This window comes from Perca fluviatilis, chromosome 19 (assembly GCF_010015445.1).
Source record: "Perca fluviatilis chromosome 19, GENO_Pfluv_1.0, whole genome shotgun sequence".
NCBI classification, from domain to species: Eukaryota; Metazoa; Chordata; class Actinopteri; order Perciformes; family Percidae; genus Perca; species Perca fluviatilis.
The window spans coordinates 235,067-258,040 of record NC_053130.1 but is presented as its reverse complement, the minus strand read 5'-3'; the positions used below and the strand labels follow the sequence as shown (position 1 = coordinate 258,040).

General features: G+C 41.4%; 1 protein-coding gene across 1 annotated transcript; it reads left to right on the top strand.

The window, feature by feature from the left end:
* The first annotated feature begins 22 nt into the window (after nt 1-22).
* LOC120548399 (NACHT, LRR and PYD domains-containing protein 12-like) lies at nt 23-22,974 on the top strand. Its single transcript, XM_039784663.1, is given in 6 exon segments — nt 23-152; nt 651-2,706; nt 2,960-3,133; nt 5,933-5,999; nt 10,368-11,243; nt 22,382-22,974. Coding segments are annotated over 6 exon segments (3,861 nt in total). The 3' UTR covers nt 22,940-22,974.

The following is a 22,974-nucleotide window of genomic DNA, read 5'->3' as shown; positions in this document are numbered from 1 at the left end:
CAAACTGGAGAAGGTAAACAGAATGAAGACAGTGGACCAGATGCTCTCGACCTACAGTATGAACACCATTAAAGTGACCGGAATAGTTTTAGTGAAGATTAATCAGAATGAGCTACTGAAGAATTTATCAAACACCATCTCAGAACCTGCAGGTAAGTCATCATATTATGAAATAGAAAATGGATGTAACAAAAAAATCAAACATATCATAACATTAGATTTGAGGCCAATGTCTCCCTCTTATCTACAAAGATAGACATATAAATGGTGCTTACAACAGAACAAGCTACCAAACACACATCTACCACAGACACAAAATGTAAAGTGTCTCCAAGAACAAAAGTTTATGAAACAAAGTCAGACAATCCAGTTTTTGTTGGCTCTTTTTTGTTGCACACACTGATGCCAATGTGAGAAACAAATTGCACAAAATTCCAATCCCACTGTAATTAAGTCATACACCTTCTGGTTTCTTTGGAGACCACAGAGTTCATGGATGCATGACTTGGACACAACATATCAGTTGTTGTTGAGGAATAATAAGTAATTTTGAATAAATTAATCTCCTAAATAGATTTCAGAAAAACTGAAATGAACACAGACATTAACTGCAACAACCCCTCATTGATTTCATTGTTTTATGTTTTCAGATATTCTTGCTTCGTGCCAGCAAAAAGTCAAATCTAACTCACAAAATAAGTTTCTGTGTGTGTTTGAGGGGATTGCTAAAGCTGGAAACAAAACCCTTCTGAATAAGATGTTCACAGAGATCTACATCACAGACAGAGAGACTGAAGAGGTCAATGTTGAACATGAGGTCAGACAGATTGAAGCAGCATCCTGGAAACCAGACAGACCAGAAACAACAATCATATGTAAAGACATCTTTAAAACCCCACCTGGAAGAGAGGAACCAATCAGAACAGTGATGACTAAGGGAGTGGCTGGCATCGGGAAAACAGTCTTAACACAGAAGTTCACTCTGGACTGGGCTGAAGACAAAGCTAACCAGGACATCCAGTTCACATTTCCATTCACTTTCAGAGAGCTGAATGGGCTGAAAAAGAAAAAGTTCAGCTTGGTGGAACTCGTTCATTTGTTCTTTAGTGACACCAAAGAAGCAGGAATCTACAGGTTTGAAGAGTTCCAGGTTGTGTTCATCTTTGACGGTCTGGATGAGTGTCGACTTCCTCTGAACTTCCACAACACTGAAATCCTGACTGATGTTACAAAGTCCACCTCAGTGGGTGTGCTGCTGACAAACCTCATCACGGGGAATCTTCTTCCCTCTGCTCGCCTCTGGATAACCACACGACCTGCAGCAGCAAATCAGATCCCTCCAGGGTGTGTAGACATGGTGACAGAGATCAGAGGGTTCACTGACCCACAGAAGGAGGAGTACATCAGGAAGAGATTCACAGCTGAGGAGCAGGCCAGCAGAATCATCTCCCACATCAAGACATCACGAAGCCTCCACATCATGTGTCACATCCCAGTCTTCTGCTGGATCAGTGCTACAGTTCTGGAGGATGTGTTGAAGACCGGAGAGGGAGGAGAACTGCCCAAGACCCTGACTGAGATGTACATACACTTACTGGTGGTTCAGTCCAAAGTGAAGAACATCAAGTATGACGGAGGAGCTGAGACAGATTCACCCTGGAGTGAAGAGAATAGGAAGATGATCGAGTCTCTGGGAAAACTAGCTTTTGAGCAGCTGCAGAAAGGCAACCTGATCTTCTACGAATCAGACCTGACAGAGTGTGGCATCAATATCAAAGCAGCCTCAATGTACTCAGGAGTGTTCACACAGATCTTTAAAGAGGAGAGAGGACTGTACCAGGACAAGGTGTTCTGCTTCGTCCATCTGAGTGTTCAGGAGTTCCTGGCTGCTTTTCATGTCCATCTGACCTTCACCAACTCTGGAGTCAATCCGCTATTGGAGAAACAGAAAAACACCTGGTTGTCTAAAGTTTTCAGGGACAAAGCAGCATCGTTCTACCAGAGTGCAGTGGACAAGGCCTTACAGAGTCCAAATGGACACCTGGACTTATTCCTCCGCTTTCTCCTGGGTCTTTCGCTGAAGACCAATCAGAATCTCCTACGAGGCCTGCTGACACAAACGGAAAGTAGCTCAGAGACTAATCAGGAAACAGTGGAGTACATCAAGAAGAAGATTAATAAGAATCGGATTGCAGAGAGATGCATCAATCTGTTCCACTGTCTGAATGAACTGAATGATCGTTCTCTAGTGGAGGAGATCCAACGGTCTCTGAGATCAGGACGTCTCTCCACAGATACTCTGTCTCCTGCTGACTGGTCAGCTCTGGTCTTCATCTTACTGTCATCAGAAGAAGATCTGGACGTGTTTGACCTGAAGAAATACTCTGCTTCAGAGAAGGCTCTTCTGAGGCTGCTGCCAGTGGTCAAAGCCTCCAAGAAAGCTCTGTAAGTGTGTTTATTCATTAATAAATACTCTATCTTTCAACAGGAGAGAAACATAAATATATTGTTTCCTTCCTGTTGTCTCTCCAGACTGAGTGACTGTAACCTGTCAGAGAGAAGCTGTGAAGCTCTGTCCTCAGTTCTCAGCTCCCAGGCCTCTAGTCTGAGAGAGCTGGACCTGAGTAACAATGACCTGAAGGATTCAGGAGTGAAGCTGATCTCTGATGGACTGAAGAGTCCACACTGCAGACTGGAGACTCTCAGGTGAGGATTCATTAACCCATTCAACTGATGACCATGTAAACTCTGATTAACTTTAGTTGATAAAACAGCTAACATGTAGCTTTGTGTCTGTTGATATGATAAACTTTGGCAGTAATGCCACAGATGATTTTAAAGGTGTATTCTAAATCTGGACCAAAATGTACCTGGGCAACAAACAAACAAAACAAACACATTGCTCCGTGTGTTGACAGAGGGTTCCTGTGTGTGTGTGTGTTTGTGTGTGTGTTTGCAGTCTGTCAGGCTGTCTGATCTCAGAGGAAGGCTGTTCTTCTCTGGTCTCAGCTCTGAGCTCCAACCCCTCCCATCTGAGAGAGCTGGACCTGAGCTACAATCATCCAGGAGACTCAGGAATGAAGCTACTGTCAGCAGGACTGAAGGATCCTCACTGGACACTGGAAACTCTCAGGTACAAACACTGATGAACAAATATGAGATCCAGGTCCAGGACAGATTTAGCCTAGCTTAGCACAAAGTAATGTGCTTTCTATGCTGTGAGAAGAGTGTGTGGATGAAGCATTAATCTACTATTTTGGCAGACTAGTTAGCTAGGTTTTTAAAATGTCTGTTGCCGGTGCTGCATGGCTCATTTGATCGATCAGAGACGTACACTGACGTCTGGACCAATTATTGTACAAAGTTCCTCATGTGCTGGGAGAGTACCAACTCTACGTTCAAAAAGTCCATCAAAACGCTCTTTCCTAGTTGCTGCGGTGCAAACACAATATATATATGTGTGTGTGTGTGTGAGAGTGATGCAATGTTGATGGTTCCCTACAGAGAAAGGTCCAATGTTGCACCAAATGCTTACCCTGTAAATTCAGAATTCTTTCGAGAGCACAATTTTAATTTGCTCAGCGAGTTACTCTGGCATCGAGTAATGCTGCTCATTAACTATGCACTTGTATCTGGGCTGCACCAATCACATCGGTGTATCTGATATAGATGGGCCAGAGGCGAGCTAAATGGATGACAACAGTTAAATCTACCAGTTAGCTCCGCTGGTAGCTAAGCGTATGGGGCTCTGGATACATCACCCCATGTGGTGTTGTGATTGGTTGTAATGTTATCCAATTGTGTGCCGTGAGATTTTCAAATGCATGCTTGGTGCCGCACCTCAAGACTTTCATTACTCTATGCCACATTCAATACTCGATTCAGACCCTTAATCCTTTCGGATTCGGGTCTGGATTTCCAGGCTACCAAATGCTTGCTCTTGGGGGAATTGTTGGGTCTCTGTAAATGATAGTGTGGCACCGGCAGCCGTAATCCTGTTCGCACTGTGTGTAAAAATGATAACAATGTGTAAATGCGCACATAGTCTGTTCTGCTGTCTGCTATGTTCAGTTATATTTTCCTCATTATTTATACATTATTTCACCCACAAGCCATCCACTATTAATCAGAATATTCATTGTTATGACTCGATCTGTAGATCAGAGCATAAGCTTAAATCCCAGGGGGGGTCGGGGAGGTCAGGACCCCCTCCATATAAGTAGTAAAACAACAACAACCCCCCAAAAATGCTTTTTTAAGTTTAGAAACATTTTTAGTCCCCCTCCCTTGCGTCACAGTGGCTTGGTCCACTGCCTGCTGTACGTTAGGATCTGCACTCGACTCACAAGGCTCGTTTGAGATGAACTGCACCTCGCCTGTAAAGTAGACAAGAGCAGGCAGCAGCAGCCGGGGGCGGTGACAAAAGTCCACTCTCAAGTGGGACAGTTTCCAGCTGACTCCAGCAGCCTTCAGGCTGAACAGGAAGTGACAGAAACACTGTGGTCCGATTCCGATTTAATAAAATGTTATCAGACCCATATATCAGCTTGTACACAGTCTCCAGTTGTTATTATTATGACAAAGTAGCTGTCAAAATACTCTACATGCGATCTGTTGCTGATTTTAATTACCAACAGACTGTAGATGATCCGTAATCTGAACAGATTTAGTCTCTCTGACTTCTAAACGTAACTATCAGCCACACATGTGTTCTGTACAGAATAAGCCTTTAAATCAGACACATAACAGTTAAAATCCCTCCAATTCAAAATCAATACAAAGTTTATATAAAATGTCATCATGTTGAGTCGATTCTGAACCAATCAGGTGTTAGATCAGCTGAGAGGCCGGTGTTTCCCAGCATGCCCCTGGATCCGCCTGGGTTTTGCAGTTGGTGACAAGAAACTGCGCTGCCTGGGTCTCAAACCTGCAGCCGTCTTGATCTTGTGAGGTTATCGTTGACCACGTGTGCATGACGTCAGAGCAAGTCGGACACAAATCTACCCAGCATGCATTGGGCGGTGATTGCCGGTGATTGATTCTGCACAGACCTGGCTCATCTCGAACAAGCCTACAGTCACATCAGGTAGTGACAGGAATGTAGTAAGTCGGCTGTTCAAGGCTATTATATTCACATTAAACATCGGATGAAGTTTTTTTTTTCTCAAATAGAAATGATGCTGAGTAATTAATGAATTAGTCATGACAAAAAAAAAGTTTGCTATGGCTGATCAGTAGGTTTACTGCAGTTAAATATATATGCCCAGATAAAATGATAGAGAAAAGAAAAACAGACATAAGATCCTTTTTTAGTACACCAAAATGCCAAGTAAGTACAATAAGTCCTCATATCAAGACAATTTGGTAACATCTTTATAAGAATGGGTGCTTATGGAAATACTAATGTCACTATGTCACAGGCAAAGAAGACAGAAAGGACTGAGAAACAGGGAGACCAGGGACAGTCAGGTGTAGAATCTCGGGTAAGTTTGTTTCAGCTTAGTTAATATTTTTGGAGGTGTATGGCTGTCAGGGTGAGCAGATGAGCTTACCAGTGGCTCAATAATTTACATTATGATCAGCTAATTTAACAAATGTACAAAAGCATTGTATTTATTTTATATGGGGACACTTATCAAAATAAGTAATTATGTTTTAAGGTATTTTTGTGGCTTGATTATAAACAACTTAAAAATAAATAAATGGTTTTAAAGAATATTTTGGTCAATTTAGTCAAATCTTTCATTGAATCAAGAGAAACACTGAAAAGGATAATGGTACAGTCTCCATGCTAAACTAATGATAGTATTAAGGCTGTCCTCTATGTACACATATCCTCTACAAGTATAATTGTGGCTGTATTATTTGTGTCCCCTTCAAAAATTGCTTTTCACAAATTTTATGTTCTTTGTCCCTGCAACTGTTAGATCAGATTTATGCCGATGGATCAGAGGTTGGCCGTCAGGGCCAGCAGGGCCTTCTCTGCTGGACAAGAGATTGTCAGATATGACAGAATGTGGGGAGGCCTTTTGATCGCTGATTGTGTTTTTGAGGCTTTAAAAAGAATGCTTTTTTAAAGTCTACAAAACATAAAAAGACTTTTCCTTTGTTCTGATTTCATTGTTTGTCAATGGATGGGGAGAGTAAAGATGTGGACTGAAGTTTGATATTTTGGGAGGAATCCAATTTGGCTTTTGCTCAGGATATTGTGTTCACTAATGAATTGTAAGATTCTGCCATTTATTATGCTGCAGAATAGTTTTGCCAGGTTACTGGTCACACAGATTCCTCTTTAGTTATTTGGGTCAAACTTGTCTCCATTTTTGTGGATTGGGTTTAACAGTTCTTGGTTCCAAATAGCTGGGAAAATACCTGAATTTAATTCAATTCAATTCAATTTTATTTATAGTATCAAATCATAACAAAAGTTATCTCGAGACACTTTCCAAAACCCCAACAATTAAAGTAATTCCATCAAGAGCAAGCATTAGCAGTGGCTATCGTGACAGTGGCAAGGAAAAACTCCCTTTTAGGAAGAAACCTCGGCAGACCCAGACTCTTGGTAGGCGGTGTCTGACGGGCCAGTTGGGGGTGTGATGAACAGTGGCACATAATAGTCACAATAAAGATAATGGAACAGTGACTTCGAAGGTCATCGTGGAAGTTCATGTCATAGCAGGGCACATCGTGTCATACTGAGTAGTGCAGTCCCCTATACCGGATCCAGACTACTCTGTGCATAGGAGCATCACAGCAGGGCGTTGCGGGATGTAACGTGGCGCTGCAGAGCATGGGTGGATGCGGCGGATGCAGCAGGATGCAGCGGATGCAGCAGGATGCAGCGGATGCAGCAGGATGCAGCAGGATGCAGCAGGATGCAGCAGGATGCAGCAGGATGCGGCCGGGATTTGCAGAGAATCACAGAGCATAGCTCTGCGAAGAAGAAACATAAGGACTCCGGGGAGTAAACTCCCCAGAGCTAGATTAGTAACAAGCAATTCTGGGACAGGATGCATACAGAAGTAACAAGTAGAGAAGAGAGAGCAGCTCAGTGTGTCATAGGAAGGAAACAGCAACCCCTGCAGTCTAGAATTGTAATAGCATAACTAACTACGAGGAGAAGCAGGTGGGCCGGGTTAGGTGGACGCTGCAACTCCTCACTCCCTAACTATAAGCTTTGTCAAAGAGGAGGGTTTTCAGTTTACTCTTGAATGTGGCGACGGTGTCGGCCCCTCGAACCGAGACTGGAAGCTGGTTCCACAGAAGCGAGCCTGATAGCTGAACGCCCGGCCCCGCCGCGTCTACTTCCAGAGACTCTAGGAACCACAAGTAGCCCCGCATTCCGGAGGCGCGAGTGCCCTAGTGGGACAATAAGGTACTAAGAGCTCTTCTAGGTATGATGGTGCTTGACCATTTAGAGCTTTGTAAGTCAGGAGGAGGATTTTAAATTCGATCCTAGACTTCACAGGAAGCCAATGCAGAGAAGCTAATACAGGAGAAATATGATCTCTTCTCTTAGTTCTCGTCACAGAACAAGCGTGCTGCAGCATTCTGGATCAGCTGGAGAGCCTTAAGGGACTTATTTGGACAACCTGATAATAAGGAATTGCAGTAATCTAGTCTAGAAGTAACGAATGCATGGACTAGTTTTTCAGCATCATTCTGAGACAGGATATTCCTGATTTTGGCAATGTTACGAAGATGGAAAAAGGCTATTCTTGAGGTTTGTTTTAAATGGGCGTTGAAGGATATATCCTGATCAAAAATAACTCCCAAATTTCTGACCGCAGTGCTGGAGGCCAGGGCAATACCATCCAGAGTAGCTATATCTTTCAACGAACGGTTCGGCAGTGCGTTGGTCCTATCACAATAACTTCCGTTTTGTCTGAGTTTAACATCAGGAAGTTGTGGGTCATCCAGGATTTTATATCCTCAACACACGTTTGAAGTCTTGCTAACTGACCACTTTCATCTGGCTTAATTGACAGATATAATTGGGTATCGTCTGCGTAGCAGTGATAATTAATTGAGTGTTTCCTAATAATATGTCCTAGAGGAAGCATATATAAGGAAAATAGAATTGGTCCAAGCACTGAGCCTTGAGGAACGCCATGGCTGACTTTGGCGTGCTTGGAGGGTTTATCGTTAATGTTAACAAATTGGGATCGCTCAGAGAAATAAGACTTAAACCATTTTAGTGCAGTTCCTTTAATTCCGACTAAGTGTTCTAATCTCTGTAACAGGATTGTATGATCAATAGTGTCAAAAGCAGCACTAAGATCTAGTAAAACAAGAATGGAGACAAGTCCTTTGTCTGCAGCTGTTAGAAGGTCATTAGTAATTTTCACCAGTGCCGTCTCTGTGCTATGATTCTTTCTAAATCCTGATTGAAAATCATCAAATAAACTGTTGCTATGTAGAAAATCACATAACTGATTAGCAACCACCTTCTCAAGGATCTTGGATAGAAAGGGAAGGTTAGATATAGGTCTATAGTTTGCTAAGACCTCAGGATCCAGGGTCGGTTTTTTCCAAAAGAGGTTTTATCACAGCTATTTTAAATGACTGCGGTACATAACCTGTTAATAAGGACATATTGATCATATCTAGTAGTGAAGTGTTTACCGACGTAAACGCTTCTTTGAGTAGCCTCGTTGGGATGGGGTCCAAGAGACAGGTAGATGGCTTAGCTGAGGATATCTTTAACATTAATTGTTGAAGGTCTATAGGATAAAAGCAGTCTAAGTATATGTCCGGATTAGTCGTTCCGTTCTAGCGGTCCTGTATTTAAAGATGAACTGTTAGAAGTTGAGGGCAAAAGGTGATTAATTTTATCTCTAATTGTTATAATTTTATCATTGAAGAAGCTCATGAAGTCATCACTACTCAGAGCTAGAGGAATAGATGGCTCAGTAGAGCTATGACTGTCTGTCAGCCTGGCTACAGTGCTGAAAAGAAAACCTTGGGTTGTTCTTATTTTCTTCTATTAGTGAAGAGTAATAGTCTGATCTGGCTTTTTTTTCGGGCCTCTTTGCGTTTTTGAGACTTTCTTGCCAATCCAGACGGGGATTCTTCCACTTTGGTGGAGCGCCACTTACCCTCGAGGTTTGCGAGACTTGTTTCAATCTGCGAGTTTGTTCGTTATACCAAGGAGCTTTTTCCTTCGCTTCATCGTCTTCTTTTTGAGAGGAGCGACAGAGTCCAAGGTCGTCCGTAAGGCAAGTCGCAGCACCGTCCACAAATGCCATCAACCCGAGAGGGACTAAGGTTAACATAGAGGTCCTCTGTTATTCTAAGGCACGACATAGAGTCAAATGCTGTTGTAATATCTTCCTTAAATTTAGCTATAGCACTGTCAGATAGGCATCTAGTGTAGAAGCCATTATCTAGTTTAGTATGGTCAGGTAGCAAGAATTCAAAAGTAATTAAAAATGATCTGATAATACCAAATTCTGCGGAAATATTCTTAAGTCCTCAATTTCAATACCATATGCCAGCACAAGGTCGAGGGTGTGGTTAAAACAGTGCGTCGCCTTGTGCACAGTCTGACTGAAACCGATTGAATCCAGTAATGTGTTGAAAGCAGTAGTAAGGCTATTGCTGTCAACGTCCACATGGATATTAAAATCACCTACAATAAGTACTTTGTCTGATTTAAGGACTACACATGATAAAAACTCTGAGAATTCAGATAAAAATTCAGAATACGGACCTGGAGCTCGGTAGACAACAACAAATATAATTGGCTGTTCTGATTTCCGTGTTGGATGTTGAAGATTAAGAACAAGGCTTTCAAAAGAGTTATAATTTAGTTTGGGTTTAGGATTAATTAACAGGCTTGAATCAAATATGGCTGCAACTCCCCCTCCTCGGCTGGAGCCTCTAGGAATTTGAGTATTAATATGACTGGGAGGAGTCGCTTCATTTAGACCAGGGGTGTCAAACATACGGCCCGCGGGCCGGAACCGGCCCCCAAGGAGGTTCGATCAGGCCCGCAGGATAATTTGAAAGTGGAAAAAATGCATAAAAGACATGGAATTAATATTTTTAATTCGTTGCAATTCATGGATTATCCGCTAAGGGGCGCACTCTTTCCATCAGAGTAGAAGACAAGCCGCATCACTGAGACAGACTGAAAACAGCAGACGGTATCAATGCGCCATCTGCTGCTTGTTACGACGTTGTTAATACTTGGTCTCTACCTCTCCGCTACACCCTCATTAGCCAAAATGTCGTTATCCAAACGGAGAAAAGTAGATAAGGAGTGTAGAATTTTCAAAGAAAAATGGACCACGTCCTATTTATTTACAGAGATGCACGGAAAACCTTCGTGCTTGGTGTGTTTGCAACAAGTTTCGGTATTGAAGGAATATAATATTCGACGCCACTACGAGACTCATCACAGCAAAAAATATGACGGCTTGCAAGGACAACTGAGAAGAGATAAGATTAACGAATTGCTGGCGGGTCTGAGGAAACAGCAGTCAACTTTCATCCAGAGCCGAGAAGTCAGTGAAGCAGCGGTAAAAGCCAGCTACCTAATTGCTAGCGAAATAGCATTAGCATCGAAGCCGTATTCCGACGGTGACTTTGTTAAACGATGCATGATGAAGGCGGCTGAACTTGTATGTCCCGAGAAGCGACAAGCTTTTGCCAATATTAGCCTGACGAGGAATACTATAGCAGAGAGGATTTCGGAACTATCGGCAGATTTAGACAGTCAATTGAAACAGAGAGTCAAGTCATTTATTGCATTTTCCGTGGCAATTGACGAGAGCACTGACATCACAGACGTGGCCCAACTGGCCATATTTATTCGAGGAGTTGATGAGACATTGACTGTTACTGAAGAGTTTCTTGAGTTGGTGCCAATGATGGACACCGCAACAGCCGAGGACATTTTCGGCTCTGTCGTTGCTGCATTGGACAGAGTTGGAGTGGACTGGTCCCGCGCTGTCAGCCTGGCTACAGACGGCGCGCCATCCATGGTCGGAAAGAAAGCAGGTGTCGCGACAAAGTTCAAAGACAAAGTACAAGCCCTTAATGGAGGAGATCGTTTCTGGACATTTCACTGTATTTTGCACCAGGAGGCATTGTGTTGCAAGTCGCTGAAAATGGACCACGTCATGGAGGTGGTTGTTCGCACTGTAAATTTCATCCGGTCCAGAGGTCTGAACCATCGTCAGTTTGACAAACTTCTCAGCGACAGCAACATTACCCACAGCCTGCCATACCACACTGAAGTGAGATGGTTAAGCCGAGGCGCTGTGCTGAGGCATTTCTTTGATCTACGAGAGGAAATCGGACAGTTCATGGAGAAAAAAGGAAAACCGGTGTTGGAATTACAATCTCAGGAATGGCTACGGGACCTTGCATTCTTGGTTGATATTACTGAACACTTGAACAATCTGAACAAAATGTTGCAAGGCCGCAAAAAAGTTGTCACACAGTTTTCTGACAACATACATGCATTTAAGTTGAAGCTGACTTTGTGGGAGATGCAACTGGCAAATGGCAACCCTGCTCATTTCCCCTGTCTGAGAGATGTGTGTGTGACCAGACCTGATGCGGACATGAAACGGTACAAAGACAAAATTGCAGGACTACTGCGGGAGTTTGAGAAACGTTTTCAGGTATTTGGTGAACTTGAGACAGAATTTTCAGTTTTTCGCTCACCTTTCACAGTTAAAGCTTCTGATCTGCCGGTCGAAATTCAGCTAGAGATAATTGATTTGCAGTGTGATGCAGATTTGAAGGGCAAATTTGCCTCTGTAGGTCTGGACAGATTTTATCAGTATCTACTACCAGGGTACCCCAAATTAACAGCCCTGGCTGCTAAAATTTTGTGCATGTTTGGGACAACCTACCTTTGTGAACAAATTTTCTCAGTGATGAATATCAATAAAACAAAAATGCGTTCAAGGCTCACAAACAAGCACTTAAATGACATTCTGAAAGTGACAGCTAGTCAGGACATGACACCTGGTGTTGATGCACTTGTACAGGCCAAAAGATGCCAAGTTTCAGGAACAAATACAAGTCCAGACTAGACTAACACCTTTAAAATGCTGCCTTAGATACTGTTTGCATTGAAAGAATACAGCTCTGTGAAGATGAATCCTTACTGTGGTGATTTAAAAAATGTGCACTTTAATGTTAGTCAGCAGCTTCAAAACAGAAGTTGTGTGATGGAATTCTACTGTTCATACAACTCCATACATTTTCAGTATGTATTGTATGTGTATGTATGTTTCATGTATGAAGTTTACAGATTTACAGGACAGGCGAACACTTTCTTCATTACACATTTAAAATCACTCTCCTTAGTTTGTAAGGTGTACGCAGGGATTACATTTAGATTTTATATGCGTATGTGTAAGTGGTTTAAAAATTCCTTTCTTTAAAAGTCTCCTTTAATCTTAAAGTGCATTACTATATTTTTCAGTACCAATTAAAGTTTTGTGCCTTTGTACAATCAGTGGGATCAGTTGCAATGCATATTTGTGAATGATAAAAGTAAATTGCACATTTGTCTAAGGAAATATGAGGTGTTTCATGAAATGTTTTGTAAAAGGATAGTTCATTAAATTTCAATATTTTCCTAATGTTCTTGTGCTTCTTTACACCAAAACAAAGGAAAGACATGATATTTTGGTTATTTATAGCAGAGTATGGTATAATTTTAATGGTCTGGCCCACTTGACATCTCCCTAGGCCGTATGTGGCCCACGATGCGAAATGAGTTTGACATCCCTGATTTAGACTAACATATTCTTCATGGCCCAGCCAGGTTTCAGTAAGACAGAATAGATCAATTTGATTATCAGATATCAATTCATTTACTAGTACTGCTTTAGAAGACAGAGATCTGATATTTAGTAATCCACATCTAATTTTCGTCTCCTTTTCTATCATTGCAGTGGTAGTTTTAATTCCAATTAGGTTGTTAAGTATTGCCCCTCTATTCACCACTTTGTGTGGTCTGTTGTTGATTATAATTGGAATAGTACTAGTACTACATGTTACTGGAATAGTACTAGTACTACACGTTACTGGAATAACACCAGTACTACATGTTATCCTGCAGAAAACATTTTCAGATTCATCCACTTGTATAGTGCTATCAGGATCAATGCCTGGGGGAAATGAATCTGTGATATTTTCAACATAATGTCAATACTTGCCTTTCAGTGTGGTCGTTATGTTGTCAGATAGCATCCTGGCTCCGTGTCGGTTTGGGTGGAGACCATCAAGCTTCAGCAGGTTGGGCATCTCCCAGAACAAGTTGAAGTTGTCGACATAGGGAATGCTCAGGGAAGTGCAGAGTGGTTCCAGCCAGGTGTGGAGCCAGAATAGTCTGGACCATCTCTCCGCACCCTTCCTGTATGTAGGTAGAGGCCCAGAGATGACAATCCGCTTACCTGTACCCATCAGGGTGGAGAGGAGAGTGGTGAAGTCTTCCTGGAGTGCTATCGACCTATAGGTGCTATAGGATGATATTGGAAACTTTGAGGATGACCAATTTGAATTTATTACTCATTTCATTTAAAATGGAGTCAGCACCACAGGCCTTACGAGTTTAAGCTTTTTCATTTTGTCTGTTAGTTCTTGTTCTGTAATCAGGGTGTCAATCCGTCCCTCCAGAAAAAGAGAGTTTTTTTGTGATTGTTGCAGGCAAAAATCCTTGATTATGCGGCACGTTTTCTTAAAACATTTGATGGAATATGCAGGATATTTATGCAATGTTATGCGAGGAAATTGCGGGAACTTTAAAAAATTGCGGTTTGATGAAAAAGTGAAAAAAAAGGGATTCCCCCAACACCGTGTTCTCACTAGGCAAAATTACGTTTTAATTTGCTCTGTATTTCCTGTTGGGCGGGGTTTTTTGTTATTTTGCCGTGAACGTTAGTAAAATGAGTGGTCCAAATATCCCCATTTTGGATTGCTCATTCATCCTTAGATGTTATGTTTAGTTTATGTCAATGTTACCTGAATTAATTGGACTGTATTGATTCTTCGATTAGGTTTAGCTGATTTTTATTATGCTGTTCCCTTTTTGTTCTTAAGAAATGTTAGTATTATTTTAGTGTTTTTCCGTAAAGAAGGCGAACACTTTGTCTATTTGGATCCCTGTGTTTCTGATTGGATACATTTCTTAGTTCCTTCCTTAGCTTTTTACAATCATTATCAAACCATTTTTCATCTCTAACATTTTTCTTTTCCTCTTTAAATTTGTTAGTTTTGCTGCCTTGTCCAAAATGGCGTTTATGTTATTAATAGCTAAATTCACACCTTCTTCACTGTAAGGAAAGGATATACAAAGAAAATCATCCAAGAGTGATTGGATTTGTGGACTGTCCATTGCCTTTCTGTAGAGATCAGTGCTGCTCACACGCCATTTGTAGGACTGTATAGAGGTTTGGAGATTATTAGAATCTAGTTCATTGTGTTTGAGATTTCATCTACTCAGATAGATTATTTTACTATGGTCAGACAGGGGAGTAAGGGGATTGACTGTGAATGCCTTGATATTAGAAATGTCGAGGTCAGAGATAAAATAATCAACAGTACTGCTGCCAAGGGAAGGACTGTGGGTGTATCTACCAAAAGAGTCTCCTCTTACTCTGCCATTGACGATATATAAACCTAACATACGACAGAGCTGTAGGACCTGTGTCCCATTCCTGTTAGTACGCTTGTCGTAGTTGTTTCTGGGGGGATATGTGGGGTTTATTAGGATGTTGTTCCCCAGTATGTGCAGGTTTCCATGGCTGTCTATAGTGTCTAATTTCTCGGCTGTTCTGGCATTCAGATCACTTCGTCTTCTTCATCTTCTTCTTCTTCTACTCTTCTTCTTCTTCTTCTACTACTCTTCTTCCTCTTCTTCTTCTTCTACTCTTCTTCTTCATCTTCTACTACTCTTCTTCCTCTTCTTCTTCTTCTACTCTTCTTCTTCTTCTTCTACTACTCTTCTTCCTCTTCTTCTTCTTCTACTCTTCTTCTTCTTCTACTACTCTTCTTCCTCTTCTTCTTCTTCTACTCTTCTTCTTCTTCTACTACTACTCTTATTCTTCTTCTACTACTCTTCTTCCTCTTCTTCTTCTACTACTCTTCTTCTTCTTGTTCTTGTTCTACTATTCTTCTTCTTCTACTACTCTTCTTCTACTACTCTTCTTCTTCTTCTACTACTCCTTCTTCTTCTACTACTCCGTCCTCTTCTTCTTCTTCTTCTTCTTATTCTTCTAATCTTCTTCTACCCTTCTTGTTCTTCTTCTTCTACTACTCTTCTTCTCCTTCTCCTTCCTCTACTACTCTTCTACTTCTTCTTCTACTCTTCTTCTACTACTCTTCTTCTACTCTTCTTCTTCTTCTCCTTCTTCTTCTTCTTCTTCTTCTACTCTTCTTCTCCTACTCTTCTTCTACTACTCCTTCTACTACTCTTCTTCTACTACTCTTCTTCTTATTCTTCTACTACTCTTCTCCTTCTTCTACTACTCTTCATCTTCTACTACTCTTCTTCTTCTACTACTCTTCTTCTTATTCTTCTTCTACTACTCTTCTCCTTCTTCTACTACTCTTCATCTTCTACTACTCTTCTTCTTCTACTACTCTTCTTCTCCTTTTTCTACTAATCTTCTTTTTCTTCTACTACACTTCTTCTTCTTTAACTTCTCCTTCTACTCTTCTTCTTCTTCTTCTTCTCCTCCTCCTCCTTCTTCTTCTTCTCCTTCTTCTGCTTCTGCTTCTTCTTCTACGACTCCTTCTTCTTCTACTACTACTAAGAATCAGAACAGACGTCTCCTCCTCCTCTATCTCTGATTAAAATCTCTCTGGTACAGTACATCTCTCTGGTACAGTACATCTCTCTGGTACAGTAGTACATCTCTCTGGTACAGTACATCTCTCTGGTACAGTACATCTCTCTGGTACAGTAAATCTCTCTGGTACAGTACATCTCTCTGGTACAGTAATTCTCTGGTACAGTAGTACATCTCTCTCTTGGTACAGTTACATCTCTCTGGTACAGTAAATTCTCTGGTACAGTAGTACATCTCTGGTACAGAAATCTTCTCTGGTACAGTACATCTGTGTACATGTACATACTCTCTGTACAGCATAATACATTTTTGTACAGTACATCTCTCTGGTAAGATAGTAAATTCTCTGGTTGGTACAGTCTCTCTGGTAAGTACATCTCTCTGGTACAGTATATTTGGTACAGTACATCTCTCTGGTACAGTACATCTCTCTTGGTACAGTAGTAATCTCTCTGGTACAGTAAATCTCTCTATACAGTACATTCTCTGAATACAGTACATCTCTTGGTACAGTACATCTCTCTGGTACAGTAAATCTCTGGTACAGTAAGTAAATTCCTCTCTGGTACAGATACATCTCTCGGTACAGTAAATCTCTCTGGTACAGTACATCTCTCTGGTACAGTAAATCTCTGGTACATTACGCATCTCTGGTACAGTATACATCTCTGGTACAGTATCTCTGTGTAGCAGTATTAAATCTCTGGTACAGTACATCTCTCTGGTACAGTACATCTCTCTGGTACAGTACATCTCTCTGGTACAGTAGTACATCTCTCTGGTACAGTACATCTCTCTGGTACAGTAGTACATCTCTCTGGTACAGTACATCTCTCTGGTACAGTAGTAAATCTCTCTGGTACAGTAGTACATCTCTCTGGTACAGTACATCTCTCTGGTACAGTAGTAAATCTCTCTGGTACAGTAGTACATCTCTCTGGTACAGTAGTACATCTCTCTGGTACAGTACATCTCTCTGGTACAGTACATCTCTCTGGTACAGTACATCTCTCTGGTACAGTACATCTCTCTGGTACAGTAGCATCTCTGGTACAGTAGTAAATCTCTCTGGTACAGTACATCTCTCTGGTACAGTTAAATTCTCTGGTACAGTACATCTCTCTGGTACAGTACATCTCTGTGGTACAGTAAATCTCTGGTACAGGTTACATCTCTCTGGTACAGTAGTAAATCTCTGGTACAGTAGTACATCTCTGGGTACAGTACATCTCTCTAGTTCAGTAGAAATCTCTCTGGTACAGTAGTAAATATCTCTGGTACAGTACATCTCTCTGGTACAGTAAATCTCTGGTACAGTAGTAAATCTCTCTGGTACAGTGCAAATCTCTGGTACAGTTACATCTCTCTGGTACAGTAAATCTCTCTGGTACAGTAGTAAATCTCTCTGGTACAGTACATCTCTGGTACAGTAAGTCTCTCTGGTACAGTAGTAAATCTCTCAGATTTTGATAGTAATCTCTGGTACAGTAGTAATCTCTCTGGTAGAGTACATCTCTCTGGTACAGTACATCTCTCTGGTACAGTAGTAAATCTCTGGTACAGTAGTATCTCTCTGGTACAGTTACATCTCTCTGGTACAGTAAATCTCTCTGGTACAGTAGTAAATCTCTCTGGTACAGTAGAATCTCTCTGGTACAGGTACATCTCTGGTACAGTACATCTCTTGGTACAGTAAATCTCTCTGGTACAGTAACATCTCTCTGGTACAGTAGCATCTCTCTGGTACAGTAGTAAATCTCTCTGGTACAAATCTGGTACTAATCTCTCTGGTACAGTACATCTCTCTGGTACAGTACATCTCTCTGGTACAGTACATCTCTGGTACAGTAAATCTCTCTGGTACAGTAGTAAATCTCTCTGGTACAGTACATCTCTCTGGTACAGTAAATCTCTCTGGTACAGTAAATCTCTCTGGTACAGTACATCTCTCTGGTACAGTAGTACATCTCTCTGGTACAGTAAATCTCTCTGGTACAGTAGTAAATCTCTCTGGTACAGTACATCTCTCTGGTACAGTAAATCTCTCTGGTACAGTAAATCTCTCTGGTACAGTAGTACATCTCTGGTACAGTAATGTAACGTAGAATTTGGTAAGTAATCTGGTACAGTAAATTCTTGGTACAGTAGTAAATCTCTCTGGTACAGTACATCTCTGGTAGTAGTGAAATCTCTCTGGTACAGTAGTAACTCTCTGGTACAGTTGGTACACATCTCTCTGGTACAGTAAATCTCTCTGGTACAGTACAAATCTCTCTGGGTACAGTATAAATCTCTCTGGTACAGTGATAATCTCTGGTACAGTTACATCTCTCTGGGGTACAGTAGTAAATCTCTGGTACAGTACATCTCTCTGGTTCTTGATAAATCTCTCTGGTACAGTAGTAAATCTCTCTGGTACAGTAGTCTCTCTGGTACAGTATATCTCTCTGGTACAGTACATCTCTGGTACAGTACATCTCTGGTACAGTACATCTCTGTGGTACAGTAGAATCTCTCTGGTACAGTAGTCTCTCTCTGGTACAGTAGTAAATCTCTGGTACAGTAGTAAATCTCTCTGGTACAGTACATCTCTCTGGTACAGTAAATCTCTCTGGTACAGTAGTAAATCTCTCTGGTACAGTACATCTCTGTGTACAGTAATATCTCTGGTACAGTAAATCTCTGGTACAGTACATCTCTCTGGTACAGTACATCTCTCTGGTACAGTACATCTCTCTGGTACAGTAGTAAATCTCTCTGGTACAGTACATCTCTCTGGTACAGTAGTAAATCTCTCTGGTACAGTAGTAAATCTCTCTGGTACAGTACATCTCTCTGGTACAGTAAATCTCTCTGGTACAGTAGTAAATATCTCTGGTACAGTACATCTCTCTGGTACAGTAAATCTCTCTGGTACAGTAGTAAATCTCTCTGGTACAGTAAATCTCTCTGGTACAGTACATCTCTGGTACAGTAAATCTCTCTGGTACAGTAGTAAATCTCTCTGGTACAGTACATCTCTCTGGTACAGTAAATCTCTGGTACAGTAAAATCTCTCTGGTACAGTAAATCTCTCTGGTACAGTAATTAAATCTCTCTGGTACAGTAAATCTCTCTGGTACAGTGTAAATCTCTGTACAATTTTGATACATCTCTCTGGTACAGTACATCTCTCTGGTACAGTAGTAATCTCTCTGGTACAGTAGTAAATCTCTGGTACAGTACATCTCTCTGGTACAGTAAATCTCTCTGGTACAGTAGTAAATCTCTCTGGTACAGTAGTAAATCTCTCTGGTACAGTAAATCTCTCTGGTACAGTACATCTCTCTGGTACAGTAAATCTCTCTGGTACAGTACATCTCTCTGGTACAGTAGTAAATCTCTCTGGTACAGTAGTAAATCTCTCTGGTACAGTACATCTCTCTGGTACAGTACATCTCTCTGGTACGATGTAAATCTCTCTGGTACAGTGTGAAATCTCTGGTACAGTACATCTCTCTGGTACAGTAATCTCTCTGGTACAGTACATCTCTCTGGTACAGTAAATCTCTGGTACAGTAGTAAATCTCTCTGGTACAGTAAATCTCTCTGGTACAGTACATCTCTGGTACAGTAGTACATCTCTCTGGTACAGTGGTAAATCTCTCTGGTACAGTACATCTCTCTGGTACAGTACATCTCTCTGGTACAGTAGTACATCTCTCTGGTACAGTACATCTCTCTGGTACAGTACATCTCTCTGGTACAGTAGTACATCTCTCTGGTACAGTACATCTCTCTGGTACAGTAGTACATCTCTCTGGTACAGTACATCTCTCTGGTACAGTACATCTCTCTGGTACAGTAGTAAATCTCTCTGGTACAGTACATCTCTCTGGTACAGTACATCTCTCTGGTACAGTATAAATCTCTCTGGTACAGTAGTAAATCTCTCTGGTACAGTAAATCTCTCTGGTACAGTACATCTCTCTGGTACAGTACATCTCTCTGGTACAGTAAATCTCTCTGGTACAGTAGTAAATCTCTGGTACAGTACATCTCTGGTAAATTCTTGACAGTACATCTCTCTGGTACAGTAAATCTCTCTGGTACAGTACATCTCTGGTACAGTACATCTCTCTGGTACAGTAAATCTCTCTGGTACAGTAGTAAATATCTCTGGTACAGTACATCTCTCTGGTACAGTACATCTCTCTGGTACAGTAAATCTCTCTGGTACAGTAGTACATCTCTCTGGTACAGTACAATCTCTGGTACAGTAAATCTCTCTGGTACAGTAGTAAATCTCTCTGGTACAGTACATCTCTCTGGTACAGTAGTAAATCTCTCTGGTACAGTACATCTCTCTGGTACAGTAAATCTCTCTGGTACAGTAGTAAATCTCTCTGGTACAGTAGTACATCTCTCTGGTACAGTAGTAAATCTCTCTGGTACAGTAGTAATCTCTGGTACAGTAGTAAATCTCTCTGGTACAGTACATCTCTCTGGTACAGTACATCTCTCTGGTACAGTAGTAAATCTCTCTGGTACAGTACATCTCTCTGGTACAGTAAATCTCTCTGGTACAGTAGTAATCTCTCTGGTACAGTGCATCTCTCTGGTACAGTAAATCTCTCTGGTACAGTACATCTCTGGTACAGTACATCTCTCTGGTACAGTAGTAAATCTCTGGTCTGGTACATCTCTCTGGTACAGTAGTAAATCTCTGGTACAGATAGTAAATCTCTCTGGTACAGTACATCTCTCTGGTACAGTGGAAATCTCTCTGGTACAGTAGTAAATTCTCTGGTACGATGCATACTCTCTGGTACAGATGAAATCCTCTGGTACAGTGGTAAATCTCAGTAATCTCTGGTACAGTATCTCTGGTACAAGAATCTCTCTGGTACAGTAGTAAATCTCTCTGTTTGGTACATCTCTCTGGTACAGTGATCTCTCTGAGTAATCTCAGTATATGTGAATCTCTCTCTGGTACAGTAAATCTCTCTGGTACAGTAGTAAATTCTCTGGTACAGTACATCTCTGGTACAGTACATTTCTGGTACAGTGGTAAATTCTCTGGTACAGTGGTAAATCTCTGGTACAGTACATCTCTGGTCAGATAAATCTCTTGGTACAGTAGTAAATCTCTCTGGTACAGTGGTAATCTCTGGTACAGTAATCTCTCTCGGTCAGTACATCTCTGGTGAAATCTCTGGTACAGTACATCTCTCTGGTACAGTACATTCTGGTACAGTAGTAAATCTCTTGGTAAGTAATTCTCTGGTACAGTACATCTCTGGTACAGTAATCTGGTACAGTACATCTCTCTGGTACAGTAATCTCTCTGGTACAGTAGTAATTCTGGTACAGTACATCTCTCTGGTTGTCTGTACAGTACATCTCTTGGTACAGTGAAATCTCTGTAAGTATCTAAGTATAATCGGTATAATCAGTGATTCTCGGTACAGTACATCTCTGGTACAGTAAATCTCTCTGGTACAGTATCCTGGTACAGTATTCTCTGGTACAGTAATCTGGTACCTGGATAAATTCTGGTACAGTTAAATCTCTCTGGTACAGTACATCTCTGGTACAGTAATCGACATATTCTGGCAGTTACATCTCTCTGGTACAGTAATACAGTATAAGTAGTAAATTTGGAAGTTACTCTGTTTCCTGGAAGTAATCTGGTAAGTTCCTACATCTAGTAATCTAAGTATTGGTAAGTAATTATTCTTGGCGATTAAGATTGACAGTAGTAATTTGGTACAGTACATCTCTGGTACAGTGTAAATCTCTTGGTGATGTAATTCTTGGTACAGTACATCTCTGGTCAGTAAATCTCTCTGGTACAGTGTCTCTGGTACAGTAATCTCTCTGGTCAGTAATTCTCTGGTACAGTGGAAATCTCTGGTACTGATGGAATCTCTCTGGTACAGTGGTATCTTCTGGTACAGATGGAATTCTCTGGTACAGTGGGAATCTCTCTGGTACAGTACATCTCTGGTACAGTACATCTCTGGTTAGTAAATCTCTGGTACAGTAGTTTCTGGTACAGTACATCTCTCTGGTACAGTGGAATCTCTGGTACAGTCAGTAATCTCTGGTACAGTAGTAATCCTCTGGTACAGTATGACAGTACATCTCTTGGACATTAAATTCTGGTACAGTGTCTCTGGTACAGTGCATCTCTCTGGTACAGTGGTAAATCTCTCTGGTACAGTGTAATCTCTCGGTACAGTGCAATCTCTCTGGTACACTCTGGACAGTTCTCTGTACATACCGTATCTCTGGAAGTAATTTTACAGTACTCTGGTTTACAGTCTATTCTCTTTTCTTTTTTTTTTGCCTCGTTTTTTTTTGTATTTTTATTTTTATCATTTTCTTTTTTTGTGGTGTTTGTTGCTCCCCCCGGGGGTCAGCTAGGTTGGTGTCAGATGTGCCTAGGTAGGAAGTGTAAGTGTGTTTTTTTGATTATAAACTGTGACATCACCATCCAACCCTCTGATGTCATCATCAGAGTGCTGATTGGTTAATAACTGCAGCTGTGTTGTGTCTCGTTCTCTCCGTCAGATTCCTGTGAACTCACAATCGACACAAACACAGTGAACAGAAAACTCAAACTGTCTGACAACAACAGGAAGGTGACATTAGTGGAGGAGGATCAGCCATATCCTGATCATCCAGAGAGGTTTGACTGGTGGGAACAGCTGCTGTGTAGAGATGGTCTGACTGGTCGCTGTTACTGGGAGGTAGAGGTGAGAGGAGATGTTGATATATCAGTGAGTTACAGAGGAATCAGGAGGAGAGGAGACAGTGATGACTGTTGGTTTGGAGATAATGATCAGTCCTGGAGTCTGGAGTGCTCTTATGGTCGTTACTATGTCTGTCACAATAAGAGCAGAACAGGCATCTCCTCCTCCTCTGTCTTTGCTAGTTTAAAAGCCATTATCTCCTCTGATAGAGTAGCAGTGTATGTGGACTGTCCTGCTGGCTCTCTGTCCTTCTACAAAGTCTCCTCTGACTCACTGATCCTCCTCCACACCTTCAACACCACATTCACTGAACCTATCTATCCTGGGATTGGGCTCTGTTTTCCTGGTTCATATGGTTCCTCAGTGTCTCTGTGTTCTGTTTAACTTCTTCTTCTTCTCTTGTTCTTCTTCTTCTTCTC